The sequence below is a fragment of the Dipodomys ordii genome, unplaced genomic scaffold, assembly GCF_000151885.1.
Source record: "Dipodomys ordii isolate 6190 unplaced genomic scaffold, Dord_2.0 Scaffold50, whole genome shotgun sequence".
In the NCBI taxonomy this organism is placed as follows: Eukaryota; Metazoa; Chordata; class Mammalia; order Rodentia; family Heteromyidae; genus Dipodomys; species Dipodomys ordii.
Genome location: NW_012267266.1, coordinates 2,020,904 through 2,043,929, shown reverse-complemented (window position 1 = coordinate 2,043,929; position 23,026 = coordinate 2,020,904). Strand labels below are relative to the sequence as shown.

The window sequence follows — 23,026 nt, the reverse complement described above, 5'->3', positions numbered from 1 at the left end:
TTATTACTTATTAGTTCTTTGTCCAGTAAACACACCTTGACATGAAGACAGCCTAAGGTAATGAAGTAGAAGTTCATAGGGAAAAGCTAAGGAAGGATGAAAGCCAGATAGAATTGCTTTTGTGGTCATTCTAGAAACTGCTATTTTCCCTGGAGCCATGTTCTGGAACTTAGTTCTATGGTACAAACCTGAATCTCAGGCAGTACCCCAGAGTAGTTTAAGCACAATTTCTGGGAGTGGGACAAGTATCAGTACTTTTCATAGATCCCTAGTTGATCCTAATTAGAGAAAAATTTGAAAACCACTGTCTTCAAGTCCATCATTTAGCATATTTCTGTAGCAAAGGTCATTCTAGTGTTTACAGAACTGGAAGCCAGCTTTATTAGACCAGGCCCAACTTAAAAACAACGGACTAGGGGCTGGGAAGGTGGCTCAGTGGTAGAGTGGTTGCCTTGCATGCATGAGGCCCTGGGTTCCATTCCTCAGCACCATGTAAGCAAAAAGAAAAAAAAGCCGGAAGTGGCACTGTGGCTCAAGTGGTAAGAGTGCTAGCCTTGAGCTGAAGAGCTGAGGGACAGCTCCCAGACCCAGAGTTCAGGCCCCACAACCAACAAAAAAACAAAACAAAACAAAAACAAACTTCAAGTGTCCCTCAGGACAGCGCCCAGGCCCAGAGTTCAGGCCCCAAGACCAGACCCCCCCAAAAACAAAACAAAACAAAAACAAACTTCAAGTGTCCCTCAGGACAGCGCCCAGGCCCAGAGTTCAGGCCCCAAGACCAGACCCCCCCAAAAACAAAACAAAACAAAAACACTGGACTATAATTTCCCCAATTTTAAAGTATGGCAGAATAGTAGCTAGCTTTAGGAGATTATACTAAGAAAAACATAAGATGGTATTTCAGTCACTGAAACAGAAAATCTTCCTAAACCACTAGCACTTGGGCAACTGTCCTTTAAAAATCTAGAACTGAATAGTTGGTTTTTTCAGAGGTGAAAAAATTCTATAATTAGATCATTAAAATCATTTGTAACCGTGATTATATCAGTTCAATATAGGAGAATATACTACTGAAAACCCTCTAATCATACAGTTAGATGGAACTGTATGGTCCATCAATTAAGTCTCAATAAAACTGCTTTTTAAATGTAGATATAGGTTAACCACTTTATTAACACACACACAAAAAAACTAGGGAATAGGAAGGTAACTCAGTGGTAGAGTGCTCTCCTTGCATGCATGAGGCCCTGGGTTCTATTTGCCAGCACCACATAAGCGGAGAATGCCAGAAGTGGTCCTGTGGCTCAACTGGTAGAGCATTATTCTTGAGCTGAAGGGCTGAGGGACAGCTCCTAGACCCAGAGTTCAGGCCCCACAACCAACAAAAAACCAAACCAAACCAAAACAAAAACAAACCTCAAGTGGAGGACATGTGGGACAAAAACTGTGTTTGTAGTGTAAAGTTGCAAGTAGAAGTAAATACTGCACATACTAATTGTTTAACTTTATACAAGTCTCTTAACCTCTCTGAATCTCAAGTTTCTCATCAGGAAGTAAACACTTACTTTGTAAATATTTAATAAGCATTTGTTGAGGTGACAAATGACAATACCAACATACTTGCGTCATTATTAACATCCCTGTGGCGAGACACTGTAAAAGGTGAAAAGACACTCTCCTGCTCTTATTAGTTCACAGGGTTCTATATGGGAGACCATGTGCAAAAAGATAAAATAATGAAGGTCTGCATTCTATAAGCAGCAAAGGGAAGGAAACACCCAGAGTTTGGGGTAGTCAGGAGGACTTCATAGAGGAGGTATGGTGCTTGAGCTAAGAGCTAAAGGTTGAGTAGTAGCTTATGGAAAGGAGGTCAGTGAGGGGCTTTTGCAGGAAATATCAGGCAGAGAAATAAAGGTATCTCACTACTGCTGAACCTTGAAGTGTGATCTTTGCAAGTCTTCACCTCTTATAAAGTGAATCAAGTAGGCAGGGTTTTTCTTGTTTGTTGTAGAGATTATTCTGGCAGCCAAAAGTGAAATGGATTGGAGACAGTTGGGGTTGGAGACAGAGACCTGTCAGGTGGCTCTTACAGTATTTGAGAAGACTGATAAATGCTTGAACCAGCAGTGTCAATGCAGGTGGAGGAAAATGACTACAATTAAATCATTAGGACTTGTTGATTGGTATGATATAGGAAGCAAAGAACAGGAAGAGTCCACCCTTGAGTGGACATCTGTTCTATCATTCTAGCTAAGGCAGCCAAGTAATGGTGCCATTCACATAGTGAATTCTGTCATAAGCACTTTGTTAGGTCAGGATGATGTGCACCTCAGTCGTGGGAGAGAGGGTATACTGGGTTTTGTTGTTGATGTTATTGTTGTTTATGGGAGTGGTGTTCTGTTTTGAATAAGAACTCAGAATGAAACTGTAATGTTGAAACTGTAATGTTGATTGTTGGCTTCACTATAGACACAAGGACATTCCTGAAGAGCAAAGGTTTGGGGGCAGGGGTTGAGGGGGGGGTGTTGTAGGAGGATAAAAACATCAGTTTTTGCTCCTGGTTTTGGCAGCCAGTGGTAGCCTAGGTTTGAATTTGGATGAATTAACATATCTCATGCTCAGTTCAGCCTGGATTTTTCTCTTTCTCAGTGTTTTAGTGTGTTTGACATTCAGATTACAGCTTTCAGGTTTCTACAGGGTAAAATGTGCTGGGCTTCTGCACCAATGCAAGGTAGTATGCATTGCTAGGAGGTCTGAATAAGAGTGGGGGTGGGGTGAGATCTGGTTTCCAGTTACAAAAGGTCCCCTGAGGCTAAGTGAAAAGCAGATTCTTTTGAAATGGTCTCTGTTGGCAATTAACAACACATCTAGAATACCTTAGTGTCAAATAAAGAGGATTTGTTGACAACAATGCCTTGGGTGGTTGATCCCAGGCTTTCAAAGCTGTTCACTCTGTGAACATTAGCATTTGGCCAGGTAAAGAGACCTAGCCCTCAGCACCTCCCAGCCACACATTTACAGTTTTTTTTTGGAACATCTCCTTCTCCTGTCTTCCACCACCCTGCTCCATACTGCCCTTGAAATCAATGAATGGTAAATTTAGTGTTTCCCTAACAAATGCCTGATTAAGAGATGTTTGGTTTCTGGCTGTGCCTCCTGTTACAATCAAAACACGTGCTGCATAAATTTAATTGGCTACATTAACGTGTGAGCCTTTTCTGCGAAGAAATAATCTGCAAAGGGGCAGAGTTTGGGGTCTATGGCGGTGCTTCTAATTAGCTATTGCTCTAATACAATCAGTCAGAGACAGAAGCTACTCCTTTAGAGTATCTGTTGATGACAACACAGGCTTGAACAAAGTGACCAGTCTCAAATGGCCACTCACGCTGTGGGCTGAGGTTGCTAGGGCTCAGGCAGTCGCTGTTTTCTCCACTGAAAGGGGCGGGGTGAGTTGGTGTGTTAAATATAAATAAATATATAATATACATATATATTGTCTGCCTCTTCTCACAGAGGTAATGATCCGTGGGAAGAAATGGCAGTTGATAGGGAAGACGGTGAAAAAGATCGGTTTAGGTTTAATCTTATTTTATTATATTTTTGGTGTTTTTTTTTTCTTCCAATGCTGCGACGCATTAACCCTACTGCTATTGGGACGTTCTCTGCTCAGCCTATTGGTTGAGCCTAGGAACTGCTGTCTGCCAATCGGATGGTGAAAGGCAGACAAATCTACCCCGCCACCAGCAAAAAACGGCGCGTAACCCTTGCGGTGCCGGCTGAGCCGCGCCAGAGCTAGCGCGGGGAAAGGGAGATAGGTGTCTCCAGCTGCTGTGGCTGTTTGGGGCGGGTCGGCTTCTCCGGCTTCTCAGGACCAAGTAGAGACTTGGCGGATGGCAGCAATGCTCCGCAAGGTGAGAAGCTGGGTAGAGATCTGGCGTGAGGCTACCCTTTTGTTCCTCTTTTGCCACCTGGGTTACGTTTGTGGGCAGATCCGCTACCCGGTCCCAGAGGAGTCACAGGAAGGGACTTTTGTAGGGAATGTCGCCCAAGATTTCCTGCTGGATACAGAGAGTCTGTCAGCTCGCAGGCTGCAGGTCGCTGGAGAGGTGAACCAAAGACACTTTCGGGTGGATTTGGACAGCGGTGCCCTGCTCATCAAGAATCCAATCGATCGAGAGGCACTGTGTGGGCTCAGTGCCAGCTGCATCGTGCCCCTGGAGTTTGTAACCGAAGGGCCTTTGGAAATGTACCGAGCCGAGGTAGAGATCGTAGATGTGAATGATCACGCCCCCCGATTTCCGCGGCAGCAGTTGGACTTGGAAATCGGGGAGGCAGCTCCTCCAGGACAGCGTTTCCCCTTGGAAAAGGCTCAGGATGCAGATGTGGGAAGCAATTCCATTAGCAGCTATAGACTAAGCTCCAATGAGCATTTTGCACTGGATGTCAAGAAGCGCAGCGACGGCAGCCTGGTACCAGAGCTGCTCCTGGAGAAGCCTTTGGATCGGGAGAAGCAATCGGACTACCGCCTAGTGCTGACCGCTGTGGATGGAGGGAACCCCCCTAGATCTGGCACAGCGGAGCTCCGGGTATCGGTTCTGGATGTAAACGACAACGCCCCGGCCTTCCAGCAACCCAGCTACAGGATCAGCGTGTTAGAGAGCGCGCCAGCGGGCATGGTGCTCATCCAGCTCAATGCCTCTGACCCAGACCTGGGTCCTAGTGGTAACGTCACCTTTTCTTTCAGTGGTCACACCCCTGATCGTGTGAGAAACCTTTTTAGCCTGCATCCCACTACTGGGAAGCTGACCCTTCAGGGGCCCCTAGACTTTGAGAGCGAGAATTACTATGAATTTGATGTGCGGGCGCGTGATGGAGGCTCTCCAGCCATGGAGCAACATTGTAGCCTGAGGGTGGACCTCCTGGATGTAAACGACAACGCCCCCCACATCACCGTCACCTCGGAGCTTGGGACTCTCCCAGAGAGCGCAGAACCTGGCACTGTGGTGGCACTCATCAGTGTGCAGGATCCCGACTCGGGGTCAAATGGAGATGTGAGTCTGCGTATTCCTGACCACTTGCCATTTGCCCTCAAGTCTGCCTTCAGGAACCAGTTCTCCCTCGTAACTGCTGGGCCCCTGGACCGGGAGGCTAAATCCAGTTATGACATCATGGTCACTGCTTCAGATGCTGGGAACCCTCCTCTGAGTACCCACAGGACTATTTTCCTCAACATTTCAGATGTGAATGATAACCCACCCTCTTTCTTCCAGAGGTCACATGAGGTGTTTGTTCCTGAGAACAATCGCCCTGGGGACCTGCTTTGCTCCCTTGCAGCCTCTGACCCAGACTCTGGCTTGAATGCGCTCATTTCCTATTCTCTCTTAGAGCCTAGAAATCGAGATGTGTCAGCTTCTTCTTTCATCTCTCTGAACCCCCAGACAGGAGCTGTTCACGCAACTCGATCATTTGACTATGAGCAAACACAGACACTGCAGTTTGAAGTTCAAGCCCGGGACAGAGGCAACCCACCTCTTAGCAGCACTGTGACAGTTCGGCTATTTGTGCTGGACCTCAATGACAATGCCCCAGCTGTGCTCCGCCCTAGGGCCAGGCCTGGCTCCTTATGTCCCCAAGCACTGCCCCCATCAGTTGGTGCTGGTCACCTAGTCACAAAGGTGACTGCTGTGGACTTGGATTCAGGTTACAATGCTTGGGTCTCCTATCAGCTTCTGGAGGCCCCAGATCCCAGCTTGTTTGCAGTGTCTAGATATGCTGGGGAGGTGCGGACAGCTGTTCCCATCCCAGCTGACCTCCCACCACAAAAACTGGTCATTGTGGTGAAAGACAGTGGTAGCCCACCACTGTCTACCTCTGTTACTCTCCTAGTGTCCTTAGAGGAAGACACCCATCCAATTGTCCCCGATCTTCGAGAATCTTCAGCTCCAAGGGAAGGAGAGTCCCGCCTGACCCTCTACTTAGCTGTGTCCCTAGTGGCGATTTGCTTTGTCTCCTTTGGCTCATTTGTGGTGCTACTCTCTAAGTGTCTGCGTGGGGCTGCCTGCGGAGTAACATGCTTTCCTGCTGGCACTTGTGCCTGTCTCACCAGATCTCGAAGGAGGGAGGGACTTCCTCCTTCCAATGGGATTCTCCGAATCCAGCTAGGGTCAGATGATCCTATCAAGTTTGTGGATGTGGGAGGCCACTCTCATGGCTGTACACCCTTGGCTTCTGCACCCACTCGGAGTGATAGCTTCATGATGGTGAAGTCACCCAGTGCACCTATGGCAGGGGAACCTGTTCGCCCAAGCTGTCCACCCTCTGATCTTCTCTATGGGCTAGAGGTGAGACCCTGGTGGGCTCAGTCAGTGCTTGAGGGTTGTTCTGATCCAGGCATATGGCTGGGCCACATCCCAGAGACTACTGGCCTCCCTGTGAGACCACATGGTGACGGCACCATTTTTGTGAGTAGTTACTATTTGAATAATTATATGGTAGATGCTGTGCTTTACAAGTGTTTTGTGGCATAACCAGAACTGTTATAGCATTTGGGGGTGGGTTATGCCTGTATCTAACAGTAAGGCATGAAAGCAATTGTTGCTCAAAAACCAGGCTGTTGTATAGAAGCATGGTAATGCAGTGTGGAGCATAGAAGGCTGTAATGCACAATGGGGGGGTGCATGGGCAATTGCCTATACCCAGGCTATTCTTTCTGAATGAGGGAGTTAGGTTCTGGAGAACCCTAACTCTGTGTTACCATTTCCCAGGGAGATTGGGGGAAGACTAAAATCTTTGTTCCATGCTATCTAATACTCCCTGGCCTACAGTGAAAGGAACTGTATTTGGAGCATAGCAGAGAGCCAAAAGAGTAGAAAGCCCAGGAAGAAGGAAGGTACAAATCAAAGTGATAGCAAAAAATCTTTTAGTCTATCTTTAGGACTCTTGATCAAGCCCCTACAGGGATTTGAACTAGATTTAGTAGAGTTGGAAGCAGGGTATTTTCCTGACCTCTTTGGGGAAAAGTGGTAAGTGAACTCAAAATCAGAAAATTTATTTACAGGAAGTCATAGACAGCCATTCTGGGAGTCTCTAAATAGAGTCTTGAGTTTGGTGAAATCATAAAGGCAAGAAACCACTCTCCTGGGTAACCTAGATTAGCCCCAGAAATGTTCCCTTTCCCACAACTCTGATGCTCGTTCTTTTTTTTTTCTGGTCCTGGGACCTGAACTCTGGGCCTAGGCGTTGTCCCTCAGCTCTTCAGCTTAAAGCCAGTGCCCTACCACTTGAGCCACAGCACCACTTCCAGCTTTTTGTGCTTATGTGGTGCTAAGGAATCGAACCCAGGGCCTCATGCATGCAAGGCAAGCACTCTACCACTGAGCCACCTTCCCAGCCCCTCTGATGCTCATTCTATACTCTGAGTCCTCAGTCTCAGAAAAGCTAAGTCTCACAGCCATCAGCTTGTACTGAGAGTGCTTCAAAGCATTGTGGGAGAGTTGGGGCAACATTTCACAAAGTTGTAACAAATCTTTTATCCTATCAGATTCAGCATGCTGGGGATAAGGGATGGAGACGGCAATGGGGAGGGAAATGTGTAGGTTTTGTTTCTCCTAGAACAAAATTTTGTTGATTCAAGCAAAGTAGTGGAAGCTTCTGAAATCATGCAGGAAGTTGCTGGGACAGAACACTGAGGAGTTTTGTACCACTTTGTCTTCCCTGTTGAGCACCATCTGAGCTGTCAAACTTTGCTGCCAAGGGGGCTGAATCAACTTGTAGCACGAAATGAGTGGGGAGGTAGGAGACTTCTGTGACACAGATTTTCAGCGCCTGTTCCCAAGGTTTCCAGGACTAAAGAGACTTCATAATTGGTTGAGAGCAGACAGACTTTTTGGCCAATCAAACTCAGAGCTGAGGTGGGAGATCTGCTCTTCCTGCCCGCCTCTCCTCCTCCAGCTCCCCAGCTCCACTCATATTTAACTCGCCTTCCCCCCATCCACCCCCGCCATTCGGTGACTAAGAACTGCTGCAGGCAGGCAAACCTCTGACAATTTTAGAGGCTAGAAGGAGACATAAGAGATTTCAGCTTCTGCATCCCAAGAGCTGGGTCTGCCTTGGAGACAGGACAGCACAGTTACCCTCCAGGAAGGGACTTCTGGGTCATGGGGCCCAAGACACCCCCACAGCTCGCTGGGAAATGGCAAGTGCTGTGCATGTTGTCCTTGTGCTGCTGGGGTTGGGTGTCTGGGCACCTTCGTTATTCAGTGGTGGAGGAGTCAGAGCCGGGAACGCTGGTGGGGAATGTTGCTCAAGATCTGGGCTTAAGGGTGACAGATCTGTTGAACCGCCGACTGCGGCTGGGCTCTGAGGAGAATGGGCGCTATTTTTCCCTGAGCTTGACGAATGGTGCTTTGGCAGTGAATCAAAAGATTGACCGAGAGAGCCTATGTGGAACCAGCACCAGCTGCCTGCTGCCAGTGCAGGTGGTGACTGAACACCCCCTGGAGCTCATCCGTGTAGAGGTAGAGATCCTGGATCTCAATGACAACTCCCCAAGCTTTGCCACTCCTGAGAGAGAGATGCGCATCTCAGAATCTGCTACACCTGGGGCACGATTTCCACTGGATAGTGCCCAGGACCCTGACGTGGGTACTAATACTGTGAGTTTTTATACTCTGAGCCTCAGCAGCCACTTCTCTCTGAATGTGAAGACCCTAAAAGATGGGAAGCTGTTCCCAGAGCTGGTGCTAGAGCAGCAGCTAGATCGGGAAGCCCAGGCAAGACATCAGCTGGTGCTCACTGCTGTGGATGGAGGTACCCCAGCCCGCTCAGGGACCAGCCTTATCTCAGTCACCGTGTTGGATGTCAATGATAACGCTCCAACCTTCCAGTCCTCAGTTCTACGTGTAGGACTCCCAGAGAATGCACCTGTGGGCACATTGCTGCTCCGCCTCAATGCTACTGATCCAGATGAGGGCACCAATGGCCAACTAGTCTATTCTTTTGGAGACCATACATCTGAGGCAGTGCGGAGTCTATTTGGCTTGGACTCTAGCAGTGGAGCAATCCGTGTATTGGGTCCAATAGACTTTGAGGAGTCAAATTTCTATGAAATCCATGCAAGAGCCCGAGACCAAGGACAGCCAGCTATGGAGGGCCACTGTGTGATTCAAGTGGATGTAGGAGATGTCAATGACAATGCTCCTGAGGTGCTGCTGGCCTCTTTGGTCAATCCTGTCCCAGAGAGCACACCAATGGGAACAGTAGTGGGGTTGTTTAATGTGCGGGACCGAGACTCAGGTAGAAATGGTGAAGTAAGCCTGGGTATCTCTCCAGACCTGCCATTTCAGATCAAGCCTTCTGAGAACCACTACTCACTGCTCACCAGCCAGCCCTTGGACCGTGAGGCCATGTCCCATTATATCATTGAGCTGCTGGCCAGTGACGCTGGCTCACCTCCCCTGCACACCCATCTCACCATCAGACTCAACATTTCAGATGTAAATGACAACGCACCCCACTTCATCCAGCAGCTCTACACAGCTTACATCCCAGAAAACCGACCTCCTGGCTCCCTTCTCTGCACTGTGGCTGCCTCAGATCCAGATACTGGGGATAATGCCCGCCTCGCCTACTCCATTGTAGGGAGTCAGATTCAAGGAGCGCCAGCCTCCTCCTTCGTGTATGTCAACCCGGAGGATGGACGGGTCTTTGCCCAGCGTACCTTTGACTATGAATTACTGCAGATGCTGCAGATTGTGGTGGGAGTTCGAGACTCCGGCTCTCCCCCATTGCATGCTAACACATCTCTCCATGTGTTTGTCCTTGACCAGAATGATAACGCCCCGGCCGTGCTGCACCCCCGGCCTGGCAGGGAACTCTCAGCCCCCCAGCGTCTCCCTCGCTCTGCTCCTGCTGGCTCCTTGGTGACCAAGGTGACAGCCGTGGATGCTGACGCAGGCCACAATGCGTGGCTCTCTTATTCCCTGTTGCCACAGTCCACAGCCCCAGGACTATTCCTAGTGTCTGCACACACCGGTGAGGTGCGCACAGCCCGAGCCTTGCTGGAGGATGACTCTGACACCCAGCAGGTGGTGGTCCTAGTGAGGGACAATGGAGACCCTTCGCTCTCCTCTACAGCCACGGTGCTGCTGGTTCTGGAGGATGAGGATGCTGAGGAAATGCCCAAATCCAGTGACTTCCTCACACACCCTCCCGAGCGCTCAGACCTTACCCTTTACCTCATCGTGGCTCTAGCAGCCATCAGTCTCTTATCCTTAGTCACCTTCACCTTCCTGTCAGCTAAGTGCCTTCGGGGCCACGCCGATGGGGAGGGGGGCGGGGGCCAGTGCTGTGGGCGCCAGGACTCACCCTCTCGGGAATTCTATAAGCAGTCCAGCCCCAACCTGCAGGTGAGCTCAGATGGCACCCTCAAGTACATGGAGGTGACCCTGCGGCCCACAGACTCGCAGAGCCACTGCTACAGGACGTGCTTTTCGCCGGCCTCCGACGGCAGTGACTTCACTTTCCTCAGGCCCCTCAGCGTTCAGCAGCCCTCGGCCCTGGCGCTGGAGCCTGACACCTTCCGATCCCGCTCTAATACACTGCGGGAGCGGAGCCAGGTGAGGGCTTGGACCGTGCATCCACTCCTCCTGGGCCGGCTCGGCTTCTGGAGGGTTCCATGGGAACCGACTGCGACTGCGCCGCCGGGAATCAGAGTGGTGGGGGGAGGTGAGACAAGCCACCGGGTTCCCAGTGCTGAGAAGCCGTGGTGGTGGTGGTTGTGGGCGCGGGGGAGATGGGTCCGACCCCGCCCGCACCCTCAGAAAGGCTGGAACCGCCAAGCTCCTGGGGAATTTCTAGCGATTTTTTTTTACGGGGATTAGGGTCCCCACTGGAAGCTGTCAAAGATCCTCTTAAGCATTGGCCCCAGTGCGCCCCGCCGCTCTCTAGGCTTCCCCAGCCAATCCCTGCCCCACCCAACCGCAGGGGTGGAGAGGAAGTGGTTGACGGGAAGGTGCACCTGTGGCCTGCCCGCAGACCACACCCACGGGCCCCACCCGCCGCACTTGCGGCCTCATCTGTGGGCAAGAGTGCGTGGGCAGCCTTCCCTGCAGCCTGCCCGCTGCCAGCTGCACACGGGCCCATGCCCAGCATCCTTCTGCGGTCCTCAGACGTACTCACCTGGAGAGCGAGCGTCCCAGGTCTCCACTGCTCAGATCGAGGACTTAGAGCTTCTCCCCACCCTGCCTACACCCTGCACTGAGCCGGACCTGACAACTTTCCCCTAAGGCCTGAGCCTGCGGTGGCCCCTGGGGCAGGAGCTCACTGGGCATTTTAGACCAGGGCCAGCAGGATTTCCTGACTCTCAGGTCATTGGATCCTGCTGGGCCTGAGGCTCTATGCAAATGGGAAGTTCCCTCTTTCTAGAAGCCTCAGACTGATGGGCAAGGCTAGCCAGTATAGGCCAAGGAGAGTCAGGGTCTGGGATGGGCGGGTGAACAAGCTTTGATAGGATTGAGACCCCAGTAGCACCAATAGCCCATTCCTTCCCAGGCTCTGGACCTCTAGAAATAGGTTTTGGCTTTGTCACGAACGCTATGTGCCCAGTGATGTAGGCTCAGGGCTTTCCTGGTGACCAAAGTATCAGAGACTCTTGGTGAAACTTTCTTCCTCTTCTTCTGGCAAATGGAAAACCACCAGCCTTTGCTAGTGGCCAAAGATACTCTCATATGTGGGGAAACTATAATAGTGCAAGTGTCCACAACCTTAGGAGGTTTTATTCTAAATTATATCTATCCCACCACCTGGTCCCTACTGTATGGGCTTTTTGTGTGTGTCTGCATACCAGCACTGAGACTTTGGCTCAGAGATGGTGCTGTCCCTTAGCTTTTTTGCTTAAGCCTGGGAGGTTGGGGGCGGGGGTGTTTCTATCACTGAATCCGCAGTTCCACTTCTGGCTTTTTGGTGGTGAATTGAACTTTTCTGCTTGGGCTGGTGCCAGGCTTAGGCTATATTTTGACACAACGTCTTCAGGGTCTTCTGATAGCTAATTGGGTGAAGTTTACCACCACCACCTCTTTGAAGGATCTGGGTATTAGTTTGTTCTTCCCACCACATGCTGGATGGGTACTAGCAACCTTGTAACTTAGTTTCATGGAGGTCAAGCCACTTAGGATTAAGTTCAGAGTAAGTGATAGAGAATACATCTGACCCAGGTGTGTTGAACTCAAATGTGTGCTGTGAATGGCTTGGCATTTGTAATACTGGGAAAAGAGGCAAGAGACAGGGGGCATCTGCGAGGATGGGAAAAGCTGACATCCTTTTCCCATAGGGAGCCTAAAGGTGGAAGAAGGTCTTGAGAGCTCCTCATCAGCCCTCACTGAACAAACCTGGACCCATGGGTTTTGCCCACCTCCCTCTTCTGCCATCATGATCTTCACATGGATTCTGCTGTGTTTAAGAATACAGTGAGGGCTGGGAAGGTGGCTCAGTGGTAGAGCGCTTGCCTTGCATGCATGAGGACCTGGGTTCGATTCCTCAGCACCACATAAGCAAAAAGAAAAAAAGCCAGAAGTGGTGTTGTGGCTCAAGTGGTAGAGCACTAGCCTTGAGCTGAAGAGCTGAGGGATAGCGCCCAGGCCCAGAGTTCAAGCCCCACGACCAGACCCCCCCCAAAAAAAAAAAGAATACAGTGACCAGCCCCCCTGGCTCACAACAGTAATCCTTGCTAGTCAGGAGGCTGAAATCTGAGGATCATGGTTTGAAGTTAGGCTTGGCAGAAAAGTCCATGAACTCTTACCTTCAATTAACCAGCAAAAAGCTGGAAAGTGGACCTATGGCTTAAATGGTAGAAAGCTAGCCTTGAGCAAAAAAGCTCAGAGACAGCACTCAGGCCCTGAGTTCAAGCCCCAGGATTGGTACATGTGTGTTCACACTACAGTGGTTATGGGCTATACATCCCTATGTCCTTCTCCATGGAATCAGGTATAGCTCTGGGTGCACCTGAAAAGTGAAGCTTCTGGAACTGTCACCTATGAGCCATTAGTGTGACTGGAAGTGTTAGGGCTTTCTTCTCCCCAGTGTGATCTGAGATGCTCATACTTCACTCCTGGGAATGAGTGTGAGAACTAATTACCAGAACACCCCAGAACCCATGAGGACTTGGCTATAGGTGTACTTGTGCTAGTGTGTGATAGGATCACACACCTCCTAGAAAGACTCAGAGGGACTTGGAAATTAAGTGCCTGGCAGGGCCCTGGCACATTTGGCCAGGTGAGAGATGGCTACAGATCAGCCCCTTGGGGGCCCTGAAGACATAGTTGGCTCTGCTTAGAGGTTGTGGGATCTTGATCCTTCTGGGCTCCCTCCCAGCCATTTTCTCTGTCCCAGTCAGAGCAGCCTTGTTCTCCTCAGTCACAAGCCATTGTGTGGCATGGAGTTCTAAGGGTGAGAGGTGTCCTGGGGCTTGGATGCCCTGCAAAGGCCCAGTCTGGCATGACTCCTAAATTAATAATGTATTTAGCTGTGGGAAAAGATCCTTGAGAGCCAAGGCCTGGAGGGGGTGTCCCTCTGAATGTGTCATTGCACAACTTGGCAGGAAAAGGGTTACCCAGAGTAGCAGCCATTTTGCTGGAGAGGAGGCTTTGTTTCCAGCTGAGGAGCTGAATAACTTTATTCCAGGACTGGTGGAATTCTGTGGAAAAGCCTTCTCTGTCACTTCTGAGGGCCTTCTCTGCCTCCCTCCTCTCCCCCCAACCCCCACCACCAGCGCAGTTCTAAGCAGACACTGCTCAGTTCTTGCATTTTGGCTCAGAAGTTTGGAGTCGTTTTTTCTTCTATTCATCTTTTAATCAGTGTGTATTAATTGTACAAAATAATGGGTGTCATTAGGACATTTTCATACATGTATATAATGCACTTTGATCATATTTACCTCCCATTATCCTCAAAAGGGACCATTTCTTTGGCAAAGAAATCTGGGCTTGTTCATTATGATCAGATGAATTGTTTTGTTTGTTTGTTGTTGTTGTTGTTGTTGTGTGTTTGATTGTTTTTGTCTCTGGTACCTCAGACCTCAAAGACCTGTGACGATGTTCCTGCCTCCTCCTACCCCCATCTTTGGAGATGTGTCTACCCTTCTCCATTTTACCACATTTCCTAATTTTGCCCACTCCTCTCCTTCTCCTAGCCCATCCCCAGGGGCTCTGATGACAATCTGACTGCACGTGGGTACTCAACCCCTTTCCCTCTGTTTTCTTCACAGCAAGCCCCGCCCAACACGGATTGGCGTTTCTCCCAGGCCCAGAGACCCGGCACCAGCGGGTAGGTGACTGATTCTCCAGCCCACCCTCTTCTTTGCGGCATTTTCTCAGTGGTGACGTGGGAGGAAGAAAAGCGGGGAGGGCTGGGCATGTGCTACAAATGCCTTCTTTTTCTTGGGTTCAGATTTCAGGAAGATTTTAGTGTATTGGGGGCTGGGTTACAGACCCCAGCAGGAATAGACATCTTCCCTGATTAATTAGGAAGCTGAATTCACATACTTCCCCCACATACTCCCTTCCCCCCACCACTGGGACATTTTCCAATCTCCTGAGTGCTCCAAGGATTTTCTCTGGAGAGAGGGGAGGCTTTCTTTATCTATCAACTGCCTAAATCCTCTCCTCCTTGTTGAGCCAGGCTCCCTCTGACCTGGGGCTCAGGCAGAGAAGTGGGAGGCAGGAGCAGAGTGAGGAGGAGCAGAAGGAGGTTGTCAGTCATCAGAGCCGCCCCCAGAGCCTTTGAGGCGAAGGGAGGTGGGGGCAGCGGTGAAAGCTATGTCTGCGCACCTGGAGACAAAGCTGCCCCGGGGAGATCTGGGGCAAATCTTCCTGTCCTGCTTCTCCTCCAGTTGCCTTCGGCCCTCACTTGTCCTGCCCCATCAGCCTGCAGGACTTTGATCCCTTCCTCGTCCTTTTTTTTTTCAGCCTGTGTCCCTGCCACCATCTCCCATGTCTCTATCTTAGTCTGTAGTTTCTGCTTCTCCCTTTTTAGTCTCTCTCTCAGGTTCTGTCTTCCCTACCATTTGTGTCTTCTTACACACCCAGTGCCCTGAGCATGAGTGCTCAATAAATGTGGAAGGAGTGAGTAAATGTCACTCTCCCTTGGTCTCAGTTTCCGTTTTCTCCTTTTCTCTCTGTCTCTGCATCCCTTTCAGTATCTTTGACCTTTTATCTTTGTCCCTCTCTATCTCCCATAATTTCTCAGTTTCTATGTTCTTCTGTCTCCAGCCTCCTCCTCCCTCTGCCTCGGTTTTGGCTTTCTTCTCCTATGCTCTATCTTCTCTCTGTCTTTAACTTTATCTTTCTATACATCTGTCTTTGTGCTTCTCTCTCTCTCTCTCTCTCTCTCTCTCTAGCTTGTCCCCTTTTCTGAGCTGCTGTCTCTATCTCTCATTTCTTTGTACTCTGGGCAAGCCAGCACACACAGTCCCCGACTCCTGCCCCTCACACACAAAGCCTTTGATCACTGCTCCCCACCACTTCCCCTCCCACTCCGACTGCCCCAGCTGCTCATTTCAATCTCCTATGAATTCCTGCTAAGACAGGAACCCCCTGCGGGTGGGGGGACCTCAGCAGAAAGGGTCTAAGCAGAGCAGGATGGGCTCCAGGCCAGGCCTCCCCGATAGATGCCAGGAGCTTCAGTCCAAAGAACCCAGGGAGAGAAGCTGGGCTTGGGTGCTGCCAGTGTTTCCCCAGATCCTGAGATTGGGCTTTTTACCCCTGTTTTCTTACCAACCAGGTTCTCTTTGGGTTGGACTTTGAAGGGTCTTGGTGTCTAGAGCAGATTTAGCTCTTGGGCATGCACAGTCCTGTCACTGGCATCAGGAATGCAAAGAACTTTCTAGAAGGCCTCTCAGATGCTGCAAACCAGAGGCTTGGACTGCTATTGCCCCACTTTGACCCCAGCTGTTTCTCTTCTCTCTAGGGCCTCCTTGCCAGCCTCCTTATAGGCTATCCATTAACTCATCCATGTATTCTTTCATGGAATGGTGAAACTATTCAAGTCTTCTTGTAAACCCTGGACTATAAGAGTAGACAAGCAAGGGGCTGGGAAGGTGGCTCAGTGGTAGAGCGCTTGCCTTGCATGCATGAGGATCAGGGTTCGATTCCTCAGCACTACATAAGCAAAAAGAAAAAAAGCCGGAAGTGGCGCTGTGGCTTAAGTGGTAGAGTGCTAGCCTTGAGCTGAAGAGCTGAGGGACAGTGCCCAGGCCCAGAGTTCAGGTCCCATGACCGGACCCCCCTCCCCCCAAAAAAAGAGTAGACAAGTAAATCCAATTCCCAGATTCATAGCAAAGGAGAAAAAAAACTGGCAACAAATCACAATAAAGAAAAAAAGTCTAGTTACAAACCACAGGATGTTCTAAGAAGAGGATGAGGGCTGGGAATGTGGCTTAGTGGTAAAGTGTTTGCCTAGCATGCATGAAGCCCTGGGTTCGATTCCTTAGTACCACATAAACAGAAAAAGTTGGAAGTGGCACTATGGCTCAAATGGTACAGTACTAACCTTGAACAAAAGAAGCTCAGGAACAGTGCCCAGGCTCTGAGTTCAAGCCCCAGGCAGGACTAGCAAAAAAACAAAAAATTCAGTCAGGCTTCTCAGAAAAGGTGATGTTTGAGCTGCCAGCTCTGATAAGTACCCCAGCCAAGCCAAGCCCAGCTGTACACCCACTCTGAAGCAGAAGTCACTTGTGTGCCTGGAAGCCTCACCAATTGCCTTTCATGGCACCCCTCCAGATCTGGAAGGAGAGATGCACCGTTACTGCAAGTTCCTTCCAATCACTGAGAGGCTTGGTAGCCTGGGAGAGATGGAGAAAGCTCAGGAGAGCTCTTAGTTAAGTCACTGAGGATAAAACAGATATTTCTGATTCAACTGGTAGAGTCTAACCCAGCAACTTCTGCTTCGCTCCATCATTCAGTCAACTCTTAGTAAGCATCTTCTGGAGACCAGACAGTGTGCCAGGTGTGAGAGAGATAAATCAGGCATGGTCCCTGCACTCCAGGTTTGCAGTGTGTTGAGGGAGAGACAATACTGATTAAACAACCACAAAAACAAGTACAAGATTCCAACTGTCTAAGCGCTGTGCATGGCAATACCAGATGCTGAGAACATGGGTTGGGAATTTGACCTAATCAGGGGGCAGGAGGCCATGCAGAAGGAAATGTGCCTGTGTTGAGATCTGAAGGATGAGTACAAACTAGTTGAAGACAAGTGGGAAGAGGACTCTGGCTGTATACAAAGGCCTTATGGTGAGGCTTCTCAGAATCAAGGAATGACAGGGAGTTGTGACCATCTTAATAAGCGGATTGAGCCAAGTGCTGGTGGTTCACACTTGTAATCCTAGCTACACCGAAGGCTGGGATCTAAGGATCCTGTTTTAAAGCCAACCAGGGCAGGAAAGTGTGTGAGTCTTTTTTCCAATTAACCACAGAAAACCAGAAGTGGAGCTGTGGCTTGTAGTGGTAGAGTGCTACTAGCCTTGAGCAAAAGGAGCTCAGGGACAGCTTCCTGGCTCTGAATTCAAGCCCCATGACCAACCCCCGTCCCCGCCCCCCAAAAATGCAGATTGGAGTTAGAGGATGAAGTGAGGATATTTCTCTTATTCAATCTAACCTGGCTTTAGTCATCATTGCTTTCCTACCCTAGTCCCTTTCCATTATTATGCACATATCCTGACAGCTTATCTGATCAGTCAAGCCTATGTTGAATTCATCAGAAAACCTGGCCCAGGCTAGAGCCAGTACTAAGTCTCACTGCCTAGACAGAAGGAAGAAAAACTATTACAATATTCAGAAGCCCTTACCTGCCACAAGCTTCTTGTACATTCTTAGATCACCCTTTTACCTTCTGATCTCAGCAACTGTTGTCCCAAGCCCTGAGCCAGCAAAGCTGGGTAACAGAGGCCCGCCCTGCCCTGCAGCTGTTCCCAGCTTCTGCAGAGCTTAGTGTTTGGCTTCTGACACCACCCTACTCTCCTAACATTCTCCACCCTGTGGCCTAATTGTGAATCCTCTTCTGTCTGAGACACACTCTTCCTGTTCTATCTCCAATTAGGCAATCATTCAACAAACAAGTAACAGCATTTGTTGTGCTTATAAAATAATACATATTTATCATAGAAACATAAATAAGAAATAATCAAGAGAAACTACTCATGTTTTTATAACCTAAGAAGAACACTATTATTATTATGAGGCTTTAATGTGGACCTGCTGTTGGCTGCCTTGTTCACAGCTGGCACGCTACCAGTTGAGCCATGACTCCAGCCCAGCCTTTTGCTGGGTAATTTGGAGATGGAGTCTCATGGACTTTTCTGCAAACATCCTTCAGATCTTGGCCCTGAGTAGCTAGGATTGCAGGCATGTACCACTCATGCCTGGCAATTAATTTTTTTTAATGTGGAAAAAATTTCATAGATACAAAAGTAGTGAGGTAGTGTGATGAACTTCTGTGGTCCTACTATTTGGCTCTAACTCATATCCTATTTTGTGTTATGTATCTCGCATCCTTCTGACACCTTTGCATTATTTTGAAGCAGATCTCAGATATAACAATTTCGTCTGAGTCTTCTCTAAACATAATTTCATCTAAGTCTTCATTATCTTCAACAATGTGGTCAAACAGCATGCACAAGATTTGTGTTTTTGCTTTTAAAATCTGATCCACCTAACTGAATTGTTACTACACTTACCATTTAGAAAAACTTTGATTGTAAAACAGAAACAAAAACATCCAGGCAGGGGTGGCTCATACCCATAATCCTAACTACTCTGGAGGCTGAGATCTAAGGATCTCAAAACCAGCTCAGACAGGAAAGTCTGTAAGACTGTTATCTCCAATTAACTACCAAAAAACCAGAAGTGAAAAACTATGGCCCAAGTGGTAGAATACTAACCTTGAGCAAAAAAGCTCAGGGTCAGTACCCAAGCCCTGAATTCAAGCCCCAGGACTGGCACAAAAGAAAGAAGAAAGAAGGGGGCAGGGAGGGAGGGGGGGGAGGAAAGAAGGAAGAGAATAGAAAAGAGAAAGAGAAAGAAGAAAACAAAAAAAGTTTCATTCTCAGTCAAATTTCTTACAAAGTTTGTCTGGTTTTTTTTTTGTTGTTGTTGTTTTTTGCTAGTCCTGGGGCTTGAACTCAAGACCCTAAACACTGTCCCTGAACTTCTTTTGCTCAAGGCAAGCACTCTATCACTTGAGCCATATTCCCAGCCCCTGTTTTTGGTTTTTGAGATAGGTTTTTTTGAGATAGGTTTTTTGAGATAGGTTTTTTGAGATAGGAATCGAACCCAGGGCCTCAGGCATGCAAGGCAAGCGCTCTACCACTGAGCCAACTTCCCAGCCTCTCTTTCTCTCTTAAAGCTAGAGATTTGACCTGGGCACTGGTGGCTAACACCTGTAATCCTAGCTACTTGGGAGGCTGAGATCTGAGGAGATCGTAGTCCAAAGCCAGCCTGGGCAGGAAAGTCTGGGAGACTCTTATCTCCAATAAACCACTAGAAAACCAGAAGTGGTACTGTGGCTTAAGTGGTAGAGCGCTGGCCTTGAGCTGAAGAGCGCACCCAAGTCCAGAGTTCAAGCCCATGACCGACCAAAAAAAACCCCTAGAGCTTTACCACCATAGTCTCATGGACTCTCTTACCCTGGCTGGCTTTGAACCACAATCCTCAGATCTCAGTCTCTTGAGTAGCAAGGATTACAGATAGAAGCCACCAGCACTTGGCTGATATTGATATTTTAACAGTTATATCCAGGCTGTTATCAGGCTGAAAGTCAACCTGACTTTCCCAGACTGCTCACTTTTTTTGAGCATGTTGCAAGAACCATTTTTAGAGGTACTACCTCCTTCACTTATATACCATAGTGCATCAGGACATAAATGCTTTATACTGTGTCATCTCTGAAATTCTAGGGTCTGTCACCAGTACATAGTAGGTGCTTAGAAAAATGGCCTGCTGGATGTAGTCCCTGGCCTCCACGTTCACTTTCACCTTTCTCTAGATCCTGGAAGAGACCCCACATCTGCTTCTGGGGTTCTGAGGCCTCCCCATTGAAGCTTAGTTGGCTATGGGTAAGCTTGCAGGCTCAGGGGTCATATTAGGACATTTAGGTTGCAGCTCTGTCACTTACCAGCTGTGTGACTTTGAGAAGGCCTCTGAGCCCTGATTTTATCTGTCAGAAAACAGAGATAATCATAACCTTTATCTGTAGGGTGGTATTTTCATCTGAGGATAAAACAGATGATAAATACATAACCCAGTTGGCCCAGTGCTCAGCCTAGGGAGCTCTCAGTGAATGGTTACAAAGAAGTCCCTCCCCCTCTGATTATTTTCTTGCCCAGCTTCAGAGAGCTGGCAGCCTGCCCACCTGCTTTTCCTCTAGCCTTCAAGAACCTCCTGAAGAATCCTCCTGACGGCGGGTTTCCAGCTGCCCTTCTACTCACGTCCTCTCTCCTTACCACTGTCCACCCCACTCAGCTATGGGGTCTCCCTCTTATCCCAAAGCTCTCCTCCCTCCTACTCCTCTTGTTTTCTCTCCCCACTTTATCCCCGTCACCTGGGCCTGAGCTCACTTGCCCCAGAGCTCGGTCAGGCTGGAAATGAGGACTTCCTAATTTTCATAGAGACAGAGGTGACTGACTAAAGATCTAATTTTAGGCTCCTGTCTTCCCAGGGGAGCCTGACTCTCATCTCAGCTCCTTTGCAGGAGAATGAGTGAGTTTTTGTTTTTTGTTTTTGTTTTTGCCAGTCCTTGGGCTTGAACTCTGGACCTAGGCACTGTCCCTGAGCTCCTTTTGCTCAAGGTTAGCACGCTATCCCTTGAGCCACAGTGCCACTTCCGGCTTTTTCCTGTGATTAATTGAATATAAGCGTCTCACAGACTTTCTGTTCACGCTAGCTTTAAACTGCAATCCTCAGATCTCAGTCTCCTGAGTAGCGAGGTTTATAGGCATGAGCCACTGGCACCCAGTGAATGAGTGAATTTTAAACAATTAAATAGAAGAATGCCTTCAGAACTCGTGAGCCAAAGTGTATCGGGTCCATTCCACTGTCCCAGCCTTATACCACCTACCCTCAAGGGCTGAGGACCAGTTGCTGCCCAGCCTGGAAAGCACTTCCCAGTACCACACCTCTCCTGGGTGACTTGTTTTATTTTAAAATGTCTGAAACCTGTCAGAAACTTGAAGGAATAGTATGGTGAACATCTAAGCACTTTTTTAACCTAGATTCATCAGTGGTTCATATACTACATTGTTGTTTTATCTTTCTGTGTAGATATGTACACAAACAATACACATACTTCGTGTGTGTGTGTATGTGTGTGTGTGTGTGTGTCTGTGTGTGTGTGAGAGAGAAAGAGAGAGAGAGAGAGTTTGGGATTTGAACTCAGGCCCTGTGTGCTGTCCCTGAACTTTTTTTGCTCAAGGATACCACTATACCACTTGAGCCAGCGCTCTACTTTGGGTTTTTTTGTGGGCATAGTTTATGGAGACAAGAGTCTCACTTTCCTGCCCTGGCTGGCTTTGAACTGATCCTCAGAGCTCAGCCTCCTGAGTAGCTAGGATTACAGGCCTGGCTTGTAATTTATTTCTGAATCATTAGAAAGTAGATTTCAGACATAACATTTGACACTTCAGACTTCTATATAACCTCAATGATCATATTTGAAGAATTTAGCATTAATAATACACAACCCATCAGCAGAATTTCCCAATGTTCCCAATATGTCTTTTCTTTTTTTGTGTGTCATTCCTGGGACTTGAACTCAGGGCCTGACCACTGTCCCTGAGTGTTTTGTGTTCAAGACAAAAAAAAAAAAAAAGGATCCTCAGATCTCTCCTGTCTCTTCGTAAGTGCTTAGCTTACCTTCAAACATGGGGGCTTAGTGAATTCTCCCTCCTTAGCCTCCTAAGTGCTAGACCTACAGGCGTGAACCACTGTGTCCAGCTTTACAGACGTACTTTTATTTTACATTTTATGGTGCCAGGGATTAAGCTCAGATCCTAACTTGCACACAGTAGGCAAGCATTTCAGTATGAAGTAACAACCTTAGCCCTTGGTTTTTGTTTTCTGTTTTCCATATAGTCATTTTGTAGCTTAGGCCGGCCTTAAACTGGAGATTTTGCCTCTGGGGTGACAGGCCTGTGTCACCATGCCTCATGAACATATTTTTAAACATTTGTGACTAATAAGTTATCTATGGAGGATGCTTTGAAGTCTCTAACTCATTGTAGTATTTTGGAATTCATCAATGAGCAGTACCTAAGTCTATTTTTGCATGAGTAGTTATCAAGTAATGATTTGCAGTCACTGCTTCTACGTTGACTTAGCTGTCATTCTCCTGTAAGTCACCTGGTTGATTTGTCCAAATTCAAATTGACTGTCTTTTCCTTGGAGCAGCCTAGACTGACTGAGTTCTCTCACCCTGACCCTCCTTATTCACTCTAATGGTCCCTGCTCTTTGCCTCCGTTACCTTTGTCACAATTGCAATTACATTATTGTGTCATTATTTAACATTATCTTGTCAGTGTGCACTATGAGCACCATAGAGATGGACTATTGTTGTCATGCCCACAGCTACAAGTCCAGCTTATGGCCCAGTATCTGGTGCATAGTGATTGCTCAATAAATATTCGTTGAATTAAATGGGCATAAAATCCCTACTCTTCCCACTCTTGGGAGGGAAGGAAAATATTTCTGCTTCAACTCCATCCCTAATTTTGTATTTGTTGTGATGATGTAGGAGTGACACAGTAACTGTGTATTCTTTTTTGAGCCTTAAACTGAACCTACTACTTGGGGACAGGGAGTCCCAGATTAGAGGAATCCATAAGTAATGACTGACCTGGCAAAAATTGTAAAGTTGTTGGTATGTTTATATACCACAATAACAACAACAGGGGCTGGGAAGGTAGCTCAGTGGTAGAGCGCTTGCCTTGCATGCCTGAGGCCCTGGGTTCGATTCCTCAGCACCACATAAGCAAAAAGAAAA

At 48.3% G+C, this 23,026-nt stretch overlaps 2 protein-coding genes across 2 annotated transcripts in view; both read left to right on the top strand.

Annotated features, from left to right (window-relative positions):
- The first annotated feature begins 3,819 nt into the window (after nucleotides 1-3,819).
- On the top strand, nucleotides 3,820-6,561 carry Pcdhgc4 (protocadherin gamma subfamily C, 4). The gene has a single exon (XM_013020343.1). It carries the CDS (start codon nucleotides 3,891-3,893, stop codon nucleotides 6,525-6,527), a length of 2,637 nt encoding a protein of 878 aa, XP_012875797.1. The 5' UTR covers nucleotides 3,820-3,890; the 3' UTR covers nucleotides 6,528-6,561.
- A 1,595-nt stretch (nucleotides 6,562-8,156) lies between these two features.
- The window catches only part of Pcdhgc5 (protocadherin gamma subfamily C, 5), a 24,835-nt gene continuing 9,965 nt past the window's right edge, over nucleotides 8,157-23,026 (top strand). Inside the window, 3 exon segments of the mRNA XM_013020342.1 lie at nucleotides 8,157-10,616; nucleotides 14,261-14,323; nucleotides 17,291-17,318. Of these exon segments, the coding sequence (XP_012875796.1) occupies nucleotides 8,157-10,616; nucleotides 14,261-14,323; nucleotides 17,291-17,318 (2,551 nt within the window).